Genomic DNA, 15780 nt, shown 5'->3' on the forward strand with positions numbered 1-15780 from the left:
GCAAATAGAGCCTTATCTCAGTCTCATTTTTAACAGTGACAATAAATGCAGTTTTCAGTTGGGTTAGCGTGTCAGCATTACCAATTCTTATGGAAGGAAACAATGACCATTTTCATTATAATGTTTCTGATCCGGACGCAGTGTGCAGGCCCTTGGTATTTGCATTAGTGAAATTATTTGTGGTTGTGTCTGGTATGTGATGGTTGAGGTGGAGGGATGGGGGGCCTGCCCTCTGCTCCATGTTATGTTATGATGTAAAATGGCTGCTCTCCATCGAGGGAAGGTTCAGCTGAGATTAGCAATGCTTGAGAAAAATAGGGAAGAGTGGAGGAGAGAGGAAGAGCAAAGCAGGGGGAAAAAAGGATAAGAGAGCAAGCATGGAGGAGCTGGAGTGGATAGAGTGTGAAAGAAGTAATCAAGTGTAGTTAGGCGGCAGCAAGAAGAGAGAGACTAAGGTAGCAAGAAGGAGAGAAAAATGTGAGTGGCTGCAAGACAAAAAAGAATAGTCAGAGGTCTCCCTATTCTGTCAGTTCTGCTGCAGAAAATGTTTGAGAACATCAAGTTGTTGGTGTTTTTGTCAGTGTTGCTGCTGATGTGCATGTGTGCTTTGTGGTGTGTGTTCAGCGCTTGTTTCAAGGCTTTTTTTTATCATTCACGTCTCTGACAATAAGTCTCAGGTTCTGCCAAGTCTGGCTCCCACTGGTGTCAAGGATGAGAAGTTATTACCATACATGAATTCTCAGCTGCTTCTATTGTCACTCTTGTTTTCCTGCCTCTCCTTTAATGGACCTGAGTGTCTGCATATGCATGCAGTCAGACTCATATCAGAGCATTTTCTGTCTCTGGAAACCACCAGCTACTCTAAAGCTGGTGAACCGGCCTCCTCACATGCATATTTTCCCTGTTTCTGTGCAAGATTTAACCATGATGACTTGGATTGCCACTATTTTGTGTGAGTACCGTGTGCTGCCAGTAGGGGTCTCTGTCTCACCACTAACCCAGATGGCAGCAGTGACCGGTGTGCTGGGCTACTCACTGGATGTAGCACTGAGGCTCGAGCCAGCAGTGATTTGCTGTCAGTTAATGGTGGAAGTCAGCACAGTCACTAAAGGATGTTTTAATGCGTGGGGACTGTCTGCCTCAATGTTTCATCCCTCTCTCTATCCTGTGTTGCCTTGACAACCAGGTGAAAGCAAGTAGACCTGCAGACAGGAACCATTTTCTTTCCTGTTTCTACATTAATGCACTGCCAGGCCCAAAGGTTATGATGTTGAATGAGCATTTTAATATGTTTTTCACTAAGTAGAGCATAGAGTCAGTGAGGCGGGGAGCCCCATGAGTGATGAAGCACATGAGAATAGAGAGATAAGAATTAATGAATGAATTAAGAGGGTAGAAATGCAGAATGAAATTAATGAACAGTCAAATCAGTTGTAACTAATTAGATGCTGCTCATAACTTAATCATAGAGACACTCTACTGTAACACACTTGTTTTAGCTGAGGTGTTATTTTGCAGAACTGGAATCAGAGTCAACTTAATCGCCCGAGTGTGTTGATACTTACAAGTAATTTGACTCCAGTTCTGAGCAGAAGGCTTAAACACTGCAGAGAGCAAATTTTCAGTATGATGCAGGACATACAGCTAAAGAAAATATATCAAACATAAGCTACAACTTAAACATATAACTATTATATAAAGGTAAGAGCTGGACAATAAACTACATCTCTATACAGGCCAGATTGTTATATGTTCTGTATGTACAGGGTCAAACACTGGATGAATAAAAGGTTACTTAAATGTAGAGGTGAGGTAATGTATGTGGTATATATGACCTGCTCATTGTGCGCTCGTTAGAATTTTGTTCATAATGTTACGAAAATCAACATCAAGCAAAATTGCACTTCTTTGATATTGAAAGCTTTTGGACATTTGCTCCACTGTATAAACAGCAGATAGAGCCACCATGACGTCACACATTGGTTTGTTGACTTCTGTTTTGAAGCCTCGAGTTTGGCATTATGGCCGTCGCCATCTTGGCTTTTTGGAGCCAGAAGTGACCATATTTGAATGAGAGGGAGGATGTCCTGATTGGATCTGACTGAGGACCCGATGATACGCCATGGTAGGGACTTGTCAATCACAGGTGGCCACGCCCCAAAGCCTTTACACTGTTTTCTGTGTACACCTGTGTTTCATGTGTTAATTAGCCCCTGTGTAATTAAGTCTTTGTTTTTCCTGCACTGCTTGTCAGTTTGTCTGTTTCAGTCCTCATGTCTTACCTGCGTATCCTGCTTGTGGTCCCTGCGTTTTATCCTGGTTTGTGCTTAGTTTAGTATTTGTATTTCTCTTTAGTTTATGCCTCAGCCTGTTTTTGTCTGTTTTGTTACCTGTCCTTTTCGTCACTTCGTCATAACGGCGTGCGGGTGCTTTATGCAAAAATGTAACACCTTTTAGAAAGTGTAGTACTTGACTGGTAAAATGACTTTAACATGTAAAATGAGCAGAGTGCCCCTTTTAATAATTATGCTGTCTACTTTAGGCAGCAAAAAGGCTTTGGCATCGCTGGCATCATGAATACTTTAAATTATTGTGATCATGAAAATGTGACCCACTAATGTAGAATCAGATAAGACTTTGTACAGTACAGGTGATGCTCAAGTGTGTCATGGCACCCAAAACAGAGGTTATGAATCACCCAAGTCCAGACAAAACAAACAATATGATGATAGAATATACTTCACAGTCCCTACTGTAAAAGCACAGGACGGTGTTTCAGACTCCAGTCAAGTGCACGCACTGCGAGATCCTACTGAGAGAGGAGGGCCGAAACAGGCTGCCATTTATAAATAGAAAGAATCAGCACGCACAATGTCATGCTGGAGGAAAATGGGTCTCTTGAATTTGTGTTGAGTGAGCAGTGACTGGAGTTTTTATTAGGAGGAAATAGAGCGTTTAATTTCATGCTAATTCTTGGCATTAGTTCCAAATATTACTTAAAAACTCCCTCAGAGTGCTCAACTTTCATGTGTGTGTGTGTGTGTGTGTGTGTGTGTGTGTGAGCAATAAAGAACAGGTGGCCTGAGCCCCCAGCAGCCCTCCTCTAAACCCTGCCTCTTCCTCCCTCCATCAGCTGATCACCACGCTCTGTCTCCTCCTCCTCCTCCTCCTCCTCCTCCTCCCCGCGTCCTCATCATTTCTGTCTTTCTCTCTGATCAAAATCATCCATGTTTACCTCACCAGCCCCTGCTCTCCCCCCTTTTTTTCTGCCTGTCCCTGTTTATCCATCTCCCTACCCTGTCTTTTCTCTCTCTCTCTCCCTCTCTCTCTCTCTCTCTCTCTCTCTCTCTCTCTCTCTCTCTCCTTACACACTCGTCTCTGCTGTCTCTCGTCCCGGCTGCAGTTAGTGCAGGCTGACTATAGCGGAGTGCTCTTGTCCCCCGGCGGAGGGCAGAGGGAGCAGCACAGGAATCTCATCTAGCCCTGCTGCACTCAGTGTTGACCACGACTCAGAGGAACTAACCCTCTCTTCCACCTTCATCACCCTCCTCCTTCCTATCACTCCTCATCCTCTCTTTGCCTGTTTGTGTCTCTCTTTTTATGGGGGGTCTGTGTGAGGGATCTGATATGTTTAGCCTTCACCATGAACCCAACAGTGAAGATCCACCTTCAGAATGGGACCCACTTTAACACCTACATGTACCAGGTAGGGACGCGTACAGTTTGTGGATGTTACCGGTAGAAGGATTGTCTCTTTCTCTGTGGTCTCCAGATGTCCTTGCCTGAGTATTGATTTCAGTGTTGATGTCTCTTTTCTAGGGCTGAGATATGGCCTCCTCTCCTCCTCCTCCCTTGTTTTCACCACCATGTCTCAATCATACTGCGAAGACTGATTAATGCTTTGCAGTGATGCAAATTGCATATCGGTTTTGAAATGTGGCCACACCTCCTCTACTTAGGCTTTTCACTGATTGATGTGGCTCATAGCATGTGTTCAACCTCCAATTGTCCAAGAAAATAAAGGAGATAAACGTCTGTCATGCACTGACAGGGAATTCTGCTGTGCGTGCTTGTGTTTATTACAGCATGCGTGCAAGAGGCAGACTGCACTGATGCACAACAAAAACTCTTTGTGTTGCTCCTCTCATCCGAGCAGATGAAGTGTTCCCCTCTCTTCCTTCCTTCCCCTCTTTCTTTGTAGGTTTGTTTTGCTTTAATGAAGAAAATGGAGATGCATGAGTGGATGCTATTCTGGAGCGAAGGCCTTCAATGGGCCGAGAGGACGAGAGAAAGTTGGAAAACTTGCAAGGATCTGTTACCTTTTGTTTGCTGAACCGTAAGAAAAGGATATTTTGGAAAACAGAGACACATCTGATGTGCTGAAACGCTTTTGCTGCGTCAATCAACTTTATGGCCAATAATCAGGGTATTAAATGACTTTTGATATGCATGTTTTCACAGGGTTGGGTTGTTGGGTTTTTGCCAGGATTCATTTAAATCCCTTCAAAAGTGGTTAAACTCTTCTAGATTCACTTATGACAGGGATTTCACATCGAAATCCCTATTTTCCAAGGTGTTCAGAGAGGGATTTACTGAGTTGTATTTACACCGGCCATGTTTGGTGTTGTGCTATCAGCGCTCCAGAAGTAAGTCCAGAGCTGGCACGGCTTCAGTCAGTCTTGGCATTATCCCCAATGTGCTTCACTTAGGCCGATTTGCTCACGACGAACAACGATGATCCAGAAGCCTAATTTTACTACATCTGTCTCAGCCATGATGAATAATAAAACAAATTAATGTTTTTAATTTTTAAAATGTATTTTCTGTGTTCTGAATTCTGAAGGGAAGCTTTTGGGGAAGTTTTCAATGAGTTGTTCCTCCAGTCAGGGTGGAGATCTGTCAAGTGCTGCAGTCAGCGGCTTCACCCCCCCCTCGTCTCGAGAGCTGTCACACCATCACACTCTGGGAACATCTCTCAGCGGGCTCTGCGAATGTTTGTATTTTAGCGTGTAGCCTGGTGGATGTGCGTCTGCACTCGTCTGATGAAATGTTCATGCAAAGTTCATACGCTGCTCAAACACTTCACTTTCCTAAGACATTGCCATGGCGACGGATGCAGTGTGCAGGGTGGCGTCATGGCAACTGATTACTCACTGCCTTCTTAGGGCCGACACCCTGGCAAGGTGTTGTGGTGGTGTGTGTGTGTGTGTGTATGTGAGTATGTGTGTAGACGTAAGATTTGTCAGAGGAAGGTCGAGTCCACCTCTCTCTCTGCAGTGGTGAGGAGTTACAGAGCTGTGATATCTGAGTCTCCCCGGGGACCCACTCATCCTCGAGTCACCGACTCTGCATTCATCTTCAGTGTGGCTCTGCTAAGTGAATTACCACGATTTACATCGGAGTTAATTTAGTGTCTTTTGGTGCGCACAAGTGAAAGGAGCTCAGTGATTACATACTCTTCACAGCAAATGATTATATCTGTGGGTTTACTGGTAACGACTCGTACAAAGTTCCTACAAAATCGATCAAATAAGTGCTTTCTGCTTTGGTTACTGGGTCTGTTTACAATACAGCAATGGAGTTCAATTCAGTCAGAGTTTGCTGGGATACTTGTTTGATTTAATTGACTGCCCATTAGATTTAAAGGGTCCCCTCCGCCCATGTATTAAGGCATACAGTACATTTTATAATTCTGAAGCCCTATATGCAAGATACCTGGGAGTCTCTTATCATTTGTAAAATCTGCAGAGGTTGTCTGTGATCTTTATCCCTTGCAAATCTGCCATTTTGTATTTGTAAAGTAAAGATTTGACCGCAAATTACCATTTTTGCCAATCACAGAGGTCGTATGATAATATCAGTCCCATGAGAATCTGCTCCCCTTTGATTTGAGGTCATATATGTGTTTGAAGGAGGCCTGTTCTGCTGTTTTGTTTTGTTTTTCCTACAGTGTTTTATATAGGTTGCACTGGAGGCTTCAAGCTCCACATCACATACTTTGCTGAATATTGGACCAGGACTGGCTTCCAAACTATTTATGATGTCACAATTCATGCTCATAGGCCCTAATGTTATAATCAGATTTTCAGTAAGCACCGAGAACATTTACACTTCAGCTGATTGATGTAAAAAATAGCTTTCTAGTGTCAAACTGTGCACAGTCAAGCTCAAACATTCAACTGTAGGAACAAGATGGAAAACATATTTTTGACTGAAATGGGACTTTGTTCACAGATTGTGTGCTGACGTGCACTTGAGCTGTAAGTGTCTTCACATTAGCATAAATGATACAGCACACCACAACTCTGCCCAGTGATTCATATTATGTGTGAATGAGTTAATAGTCATGTTTACAGTTTCCATCTCCTTCCCATCTTGCTTAGTTACATATTTTCCTCCTTCTCTCTCCTCCTACCGACTGACTCTTGCAGAGACCATGCCCATCCTCGCTGTTGTCATCGATTTATATTTGTTTTGGCTTCAGTTTCCTGTCTTGTTAATCTACCCACACATAGCAGATGTTGCCATAAAGTTAGAGGCTGTTTGTTGTTCAGTGCATTAATCCTTTTAAAGGAGCTGTATCTTTAAGCTTCGTTACATTGGAGTTGTTTGTCAATGGAGCGTGCTATCATACACTTCTGCAACCTCCTTTTTGCCTTCGTTGAATCAACTTCTGTCAGTGTGCTCTTATTTTTCCCCAAATGACCTTGAGCAACCAGCAGAGAAGAGATTTGAACTTGGTCCATTGTGCTGCTGAGAGTTAGTGTGAGTGTAGGCAGAGAGAGCAGTTGTGGAAGCAGTAGAGTGGAAGAGACTTTTTTTGAAAGGAGAAAAGAAAATATTGTATTCAAAACACAGCAGATGCAGTGCAGTAACAGCTGGTAAACAACATTTATTCAGTTTATGTGGAAAATCATAAAAAATGGGTTGCAAAGTGAAAAACAAAATGAGAAATCCGCTGCTGTTTAGTCGGCACAGCAGAATTCAAGTGTCATTATGTAGCTTTTTATGCAAAAGAACCTCGTAGATTCATCTTTGACATCTTTGTTCATTCAGTTTGGCTATCCTTAGTTGTTTCCCCTCCAACTCTCTCTCGAAGGACATTATGTGTCCCTGTTTCTTCATCTGTTCTCCTTTAGAGCCTCTGTGCTGCAAGAACAAACCTTAAGTTGGACTCTGCAAGTCATGTAGATACTGTGTGTACATCTGTCACTGTAATCTAGTATTTTATTGGGTACATTCTAAAAATATAAACTAGGCACTAACACTGTCATGGCATCTATTATTTCTCTTTTGTATTGTAAGTCCATATCTGAGATCGTTGTCTACTAAAAGAGACGATGATCACAGTTTTATAGCAACACTTTCTTGACAAGGATTTGGAAAGGGATTCTGTGATTGATGTATTCGTATATAAACTATTATAGTCGGGATATTTTGCCAGAAGAAGTGAGAACAGAGACAGGAAACAATGCACTGAAATGAACAAAATGCATTTACAAAGAGCATCAGATTGCTGCCGAGAAGTTGATTTTTTTGTAAATGGAAAGGCCGAAGAGCTCCACGTATTCAAGACCATACTGATGCACTGCTGAAAATAGCCAAGCTTGACAAATGAATCTACATGAATATAGGCTGTCCAGATGGTCACCCTTCTTAGCTACCATGTCCTGAAGACAACAGATGGAATAGTTATCACATAAGTGTTTAATGCACATCTATCAGCTTGCTACAGAGAAGCAGTAAGTTTATGGCCCCAATTTATTTTATTTTCCTAAATTGATTAGATTTATTTTGCTACTTGTTTTGTTCGCTTGCTTGTTTGTTTACTGGATCTATGAAATTGCCAGACTGGCTGTTAATGTGAGATACAAACTACTGCTGTACTGTCTAATTTTCATTTTTGTTTGCTAATAATAAAATACAACTAAAAAAAAACTAAAAAAAACAGCATCACAAACAACAAACAACTCTTACAAGTTCCAAAAGTTAAAACTAATCCAGTGAGTTGAGACTGCATCTGACAAATGGAAGGACTTGCAGTCTTTCAGTAAAGTCAGTGTGCACCCCAGAGTCCTAAGATCCGCTCTGATTACCAGCAGTTTTAAATTTGAGAAGTAAATGTGAAACACTGAGGCAGCTTCTGTAGGATGCATGTAGAGGAGATTCAGAACGATAGTCGTCTCCACACTGCTGCGTGTTTCACTGGAGCTTTTAGAAGCGGTGTGAATACTGTCGGCAGTGAGATGATTGAAGGTCCTCAAAATAAGGTCAGTCAGTTTCCTCAACCACACTTTGACTGCTGAATGAAAAAAAAACAGGAAATGACTGAAAAATGATCTCGTCATTTGTGACGCACACACACTCATACAGTAATTCACGCTTACTAATCTGCATCAGACAGTGCAGAAGTATTGTTGAAGTAAAGTTTGAGGTTGTGCCCGAGTTCATTTCATTTCTTTGTAACTGATTACTTACTGTATTTTCTGAATGCAACACACAATGTATGCAGCTCTGTATGTGCTTCTACAATTTCCCACAAAGACTCACTACTCTTTACCCATAATGCAGTGCTCTGAGATGACACTGTAGGTATCCAAACATGGACTGTGCTGTTCCTATGATTTCCCATGAAGGTTACAGTGAATGAGGGGCAGATTTCAGACATAGTTCAGGTGTGTGTTAGGAGGGTTATCTTTCCACAGTGCTGATCTCTTTGGCCACATTACACACTCACTCTCTCACACACACATGCACACATACAGACGGATAAGCACACTCTCAATAAACCTTATATTTTTGGGGGATTGCGTGTTAGAGACTTTTTTTTATCCGACTGCACTCCAATCTCGCTCCCTCTCTCTCTCTCTGCACACACACACACACACACACACACACACACACACACACACACGTACACGTACACACAGAGAGCATTTTTTTCATCCTTTAATCCCAAACTGCTTAAGGAAGCGAAGGGGAGAAATCCCTTTACAATGTCTGGGCTCAGCAGTGTTTGGTAACCGCTCGCTATCTCACATTGTGGTTGGAGGCAGGAGAACGGCGTTCCTCAAGACGCCCAGAACCTTCTCTCCGCTCAACACGATATACTCTCTGACAGATGTCGAGGTTGTGTTGTCAAAGAGCTGCGCCTGTATGTGACTGTTGTGTGAAGTTGAATAAACATCCTGGGATTTTTCCACATGGTTTTGGGGGGCTAGGATTGTATAGTGCACACAGTGATAATGTTGGTGTTTGGAAAAGTGGCAGAAGCTGCCGGAGGGAGGGCGTCAGACCTTCATAAGAAATTAAATAGAAACTTTTTTTTTGTCTAGACAGTGATGTGTTATATTTTATATATAACACCTCTCTGTTCACTTATATAATACTCCTAACAAAGGTTATGTACTCATACCTTTATCTATTCCTGGTTATTTGTCAGTGGATGTCTCTCACATTTGTTTTTATTTGTGTGTGTGTGTGTGTGTGTGTGTGTGTGTGTCTGTGTGTGTGTCTGTGTGTGTGTCTGTATGTCTTTGTGGGGAGCTGCAGAGAGCTTCTAAAAGGCAGGAGGATGAAGGGATGAGGAGATGAAGTAGAGAGCGTGAGAGGTGGCCTGTTGAGCCTTTTTGCCACGATTGAAAGAGACAGTGAGCTCTAACATCTGTTTGGTGGATTTGGGCTGAGCTCCTGTCTATTGGTGCGCCCCTGTGGAATAAAGGAAAGTAAAACGAACACGCTGACCCATTTTCCCCCTTTCCTCCCAGTGCTCCTTCCCCGTCTCTCCCTCTATCTGTCTTCCCTCTCTACCGACTTGTTTTTTTCTTCAGTGGGAAACTGACTTCAACACAACAGCAGATAAAAATAGGTCAGATAAGTCAAGAGTAATGTGTAAATAACTACCTTGTTTTATTGTGAATTATGTTTTAAAGTTTATATTTAATCATAAATATTAAAGGACTAAAGGACATTTACTTGTATCAGAGTCCATTAGGTTAATGGCCATTAGCACCACTTTACTACTGTGAAACTTAAGGCCACGCTGTGTCTTATACAAGGCATATGTGTACAATATCTTACCCTAAATGTAATGTTAGAGACACTCTTCCTGCTCAGGCTGTCCAGTCACACCTTCACTGCTCACCTGTATTCTTGATAGACAGTCGTCAGGTGTATTGACAGATGTATTGCTATTCTTGCATTTTCTACCAAGCCTGGCACATTATGCACCGCCATCTTTGTTTGCTATGTCAGCAAAGTGGAATGTTGTCAGACGTTCATCTTCAAAGAAGTATTTCTTAGTAATGCCCAGTTTTTGGGTCATGAGTGAGAAACGTGAGACGAGGACTGCAGTGTCATGGCTGCAGGGAATACCAGGACTTTAAAAGCCCTGTGTGTGTGTGTGTGTGTGTGTGTGTGTGTGTGTGTGTGTGTGTGTGTGTGTGTGTGTGTGTGTGTGTGTGTGTGTGTGTGTGTGTGTGTGTGTGTGTGACAAGCAGAGAGAGCATGAGCCTCTGGGCATTGGTTTGGACTAAAGCCAAGCTTACAAGAAATGCCAACAAAGCACCAAGAGATGTTAAAACAACATGCACACACACACAGACACACACACACACATACAGTATACACATGCACATACAATGATGTAGACACTTTGGTAAACAGCCACCCAATCTCTGCTCCAGTGATATCAAACCCCAGAAAATATTAAAAATGAACTTCCAGCAGAATCTGTGTGAGTCACTGCCCCGTTCTCGTTTGTACACTGTAACAGCAGCTTCTCATCTTGTGTAAATCTAATCAATGACAGACAGAATAACAGAAAATCATACAGGCAAGTAGTTTAAGTGCGGGGATGGTAGTCCGGTAAATGCCCTCTGACATACAAATTGACTGGTCAGACAGCAGCAGGACAAATCTTGAAATATCAGTTGTACAAGAAGGACAAAAGCAGTGACTGACGCTTCACCGCTCTGCTTTCACTGACCTGAAATGACTTGTGTGAGGATCAGTTTCTGCTAATTTATCTGAGGCAGACAGAGAGTAGAGACCTTATAATCCCAGACTAGAGCAGTGAAGCTTATCATTTTCAGCAAAAGACACCTGACATTGTCAGGATTTCAGAAATGTTTTAAAAGCTGTCCTGCAGAGCCGGATGGTTCAGGTGTAGAATACTACATCAGGCTGAAAGACATCAGATATTCAGTCAAGTACAGGACGTCGTCACAGAGAAGTCTACTACTACACTTCAATTGCTGTGATTTTGGTTTGTATTCAACCATTTCAGGATCGCTCGCTTTCCCAAGACCTATCTCATTATGTCCTCACAGGCTTTTGGTGCTGTGATTTTAAAGGACTAGTTCACCCCAAAATGAAAAATTGCATCCAGCTGAAATACCATTAAAGTTAACTCACCGTAAAAACCAAACACACAGCAGAATAGTGCTGCAGATCCATCACATCATTCCCCTGAACTATTAAAGTTAATGGAGCCACATCTTTACAGCTCCAAAAGAGCATAAAATGTCCATCAAATCTCCAGTAGGTGGTTGTTTGTCGAGCTGTGAAAAGGTGGTGCTGGCTACTATCTTGAATAATGTGGGAGATGGCTGTGATGAAGCTATGTGAGATAACACACTTAACACACTCAACTGTAGCCTACAGACGTACAGTTTTGTACTGAAAAATAGTTTACATGCACCACAACAAGAGCATATATATTTTAGATTTGTTTAGCTTAAAGGAAGAGCATGATATTTTGGGGAAAATGTCACTTTCTTGCCAAGATTTAGGTGAGAAGATTGATACCACACACATGTGTATACACCAAACAGGAAGCTTTAGTCAGCTGCTGGTTAGCTTAGGTAAGCTTAGCTTAGCTTAGTTTAGCATAAAGATAGGTGTAAATCACTGGGGGAACACAATCCTGGTAGTAATATGGTTCCAATATATCACTGTAAACACAACTGTGTAATGTCAATAATATTAGCTAGTGGTTAGCTTAGCTGTTTGCTAGCAAGCCACAGTAACATTAAGTAGTGGTTGCAGTGAAAACAGCCTTATTCTGTCAAAAATCTACCTACCAACAGCTCTAAAGCTCATTAATTAAACAAATTAGATCAAATGTGTTATTTAGAGGGCTTTAGAGATGCTGGTAGGAGGATTTTAGCGTTGGACAAAGCCATGCTAACTTTTTTCTGGTCTATATGCTAACGTTAGCTAATCGGGTGCTGGCTTCATATTTAGTGCACAGGTAGGAGAGTGGTGTCAATCTGCTCATCTAACTCTCAACAAGAAAAGCAAAGTGTGTTTCCCTAAATGTTACGCTATTCTTTTAGGTGGCATTGTCATGTTTAGATAATGAGTTGTATATTGTGGCATGTTGTGGATACCTTGAAATGTTAGGTTGCTCTCGCTCCATAACTCCTCAGAGATGACTTATTAAGTCATCCAACTCAGTATAAGAGCTTGACCTTATCTTGTTGCAACATCAAAATTACACAGTTAAGATATGGGATCACCAAAGAGGTGAATAGTATCTCAGATTTGCATCTAGACTCTTTGCTGTGCTGTACAAGATGACTGAGTGCTAGACTGATGATTGCTTCCAATAGTGCCATTTCTGACAGACTGAGTGGATCTCCACCAACCAGAAGCAATTGTGGTCCAACTTCAAGTCGCTCATTGGTTGAGTTTTTCAAATGTGGCCATAAAGGACGTCTGGAGTGCCGCAAGTGCTTAAAAGCCTCAGTGGAGTGCATAGCTATCTGTCAACATTGAGGAGTGTGAAGAATGGACATCAATAAATCAAATGGCTCCCAAGTGAAATACACTTTTCTCACACGGCTACAAATTCATTGTGAACGATCAGATCTATTCTCATTTTAATAATGAAAAGTCCTTGTATAATCACTGGCAACTGGGTTTTATGGATGTGTTTGACTGTCACAGTAAAATGTTCTCACTGTTGCGTTCTGAACATAATGAAATCTGTCGTAACAGTGTTGTCACAACAGTTCTCAATGTTGAGACGTTCTTTTCCTCCCACTTTCAGTCCTGCAGATGTGAACAAAACTGCATTTTTTAGTAATGGAAAAAAACACAGACAGTTGATGCATACCATTTAATTCATATGATTACATCAGTCTAATGAATGAGGCATATTCTTGTCCTATTTCAGCCACACTGTTTTCATTTAATCACAGTTAATACATTATGGACGTGTCTCAAGAGTCAAAATTCTGATATTTTTCATTCTACTTCTTGATTTTGAAGAAGTAGAAGTCCACTTCTTTGTGCAGTTGCTACTGTAATTTTATGGCTCCCAAACACCCAGAGGCAGGCACTGCGGTGGGCAGAGTGGCACAGCTGAGGTTGTGTTTATGCAGATCAGATAGCACAGTGCCACTTTGGCCATTTCCACACGCTCAGACCACCTCTTATCGCAGGTGCACAGAAAGCATTTCCCAGACAGCATCCCTGGGACAACAAGTTTTCTTTTAGGAGAAGCCAGCCTGAACTGCCCCATTATTCAAGCCTGCCCTAACTCCACCTGCTGATAAAGTAGTCCTCCTACAGGTACCAGCAACCTGCTCATCCTGTGCTGCTCTGTGCCAGGAGTGTGTTTGTGCCACCAGAATTGAAAAAATTGAGCAGCCGCACCCACATGTGTTTGCACCTCGAGATTGCAGCTGCATATGTCCTCAGTTTCACAGAAGTAGAGCCCATTATGTTGATCACTGATACTGTATTAACCTCTGTATGGATGTTGTGTGTGTTGTGTAGGAGTTTGCCACCCTGACGAAGGAGCTGAACATATGCCGGGAGCAGCTGCTGGAGAAAGAGGAGGAAATATCTGAGCTGAAAGCTGAAAGGAACAACACCAGGGTACGTGTGTGGGTGTGTGTGGGTGTGGGTGTGGGTGTGTGTGTGTGTGCGCGTGATGATGCTGATGAAATCAAACAACGCTTCTATGCTTGAAATTAGTATTCTCTTTGGTCGTGGATGCATTTATGTGTGTGTTTGTGTTTGTGTGTGTGCTGTAGCTGCTGCTGGAGCACCTGGAGTGTCTGGTGTCTCGTCACGAACGCAGTCTGAGGATGACAGTGGTGAAGAGACAGGCACCCCCACCATCTGGAGTCTCCAGCGAGGTGGAGGTCCTCAAAGCCCTGAAGTCGCTGTTTGAACACCACAAGGCTCTGGATGAAAAGGTGGACACACACAAACACACACACACATATAAGGTCTGTTCTAGCAAATAAAAGCGGGGGGAACAGTTGCCTCACAACATGGTATTTCAATCAGTCCTGTCATGGAACCCGCTGTCGCTTTTAACCCAATTACTTTCCTTCCTGACTAATTAATTTGGATAGGTTGGGTTTTGCTGGTCGTTTGCTCATCATTAGACTGTTAATAAAATCTCAGCACTTCAGAGTAAAAGTTTTCAGTTGAAGGGAAGGTATTGTTTCTGAGTAAATTTGCTTGAGCAGCAAATTCAGATGAAAGAAAATGGAAGTAGATGAAAGAACGGGAAAAAAATCCTCATAAAATATGCAGTGATGGCTTGTAAATAAGTACATTCAAGGCTCCAGACTAACATTTTACACTGGTGCACCTTACTTTTTTCATTTAGGTGCTCCAGCACATAATTCGGGTGCATCCAATGATACGTTTTGATTTAATTTCTTCACAAATAATGTAAATGACTGTAAACAGGAATAAGGCGCAGATAAACGTTTTTTTCATTTAAATGACAGCACACACAACAAGAAATTAGGATGAGTTTGAAAGTGAAACCTAAAACTTTATCGGTGCAACCAATGAAAATGTTAAGTCACACTCGACAGATTATTGGGCCCATGTGCAAACAATATAGATGGTAGTTGGTACTTAAGCACAGTTTCGAGGTATTTGTACTTTACTTAAGTGTTCCCATTTTCTGCTACATTTGACTTCTACTCCACTTAACCCTAACCCTATTTTACTTTGCAGATTACATGCTGCATCAGAGCCAAAGTAGCACAATTTTAAAAGTAATTTATTTAATTGACTATCAGACAAAAAAGTGTAAAAAATCATCACAGATTCTGATAATGCTGAAATGCTGAAATATCGGAACCGATGAACTGATCAGGTTGATAATTGTTTGACCCACAGTATATAGGTCATTGTAAATATATAGAGTTGTAGAGTATAGAGTTTACGTTTTCTTGTACTTTCAATACTCAAGTACATTTAATATCAGATACTTTAAGACTTTAACTCAAGTACTATCCATATCGGTGACTTCACTTTTAGTATTTTACCAGATATCTGTATTTTTACTCAAGCTTGACATAATAGCTTCTTTGTTTAATTAAGGTAAAAAGCCACGAGCCGCTATTTTAGAATTTCTTATCCAAAATACCAGCAAAGGCAGAAACAAACAAACAAATATCTCTGTATTTTCTTAATTGTATATTGTATATTTATTTTGTCCTCATGTCTCTGGACTTTGTCTCAATGTGTGTGTTCTTGGTGTGTGTGTCAGGTACGTGAGAGGCTTCGGGTGGCTCTGGAGAGAGTTGCCACCCTTGAGGGACAGCTAGCAAGTACCACGCAAGAGGTGAGATGTGTGAATGTGTGTGCATGTGTGTGTGTGCATGTGTGTGTGTATCTGCGTGTGTACGTTGCTGCGTGTGCTTATTGGTAAGTGAAACATCTGTTCGGTCCCTAGCAAACATCTGTGGAAGCCTCCAGTCTGATCTGATACATGCTTCAAGTGTCACGCTGGATGAGAGG

General features: G+C 41.9%; 1 protein-coding gene across 1 annotated transcript in view; it reads left to right on the plus strand.

Annotated features, from left to right (window-relative positions):
- ppfia4 (PTPRF interacting protein alpha 4) overlaps window positions 1-15780 on the plus strand; it is a 59612-nt gene that overhangs the window by 24611 nt on the left and 19221 nt on the right. The window contains exons 3-5 of the mRNA XM_073468750.1: window positions 13786-13887; window positions 14046-14210; window positions 15530-15604. Coding sequence (XP_073324851.1) covers window positions 13786-13887; window positions 14046-14210; window positions 15530-15604 — 342 coding nt within the window. The remainder of the gene's footprint in view (window positions 1-13785; window positions 13888-14045; window positions 14211-15529; window positions 15605-15780) is intronic.

Source organism: Pagrus major, chromosome 6 (assembly GCF_040436345.1).
Source record: "Pagrus major chromosome 6, Pma_NU_1.0".
Taxonomy (NCBI): Eukaryota; Metazoa; Chordata; class Actinopteri; order Spariformes; family Sparidae; genus Pagrus; species Pagrus major.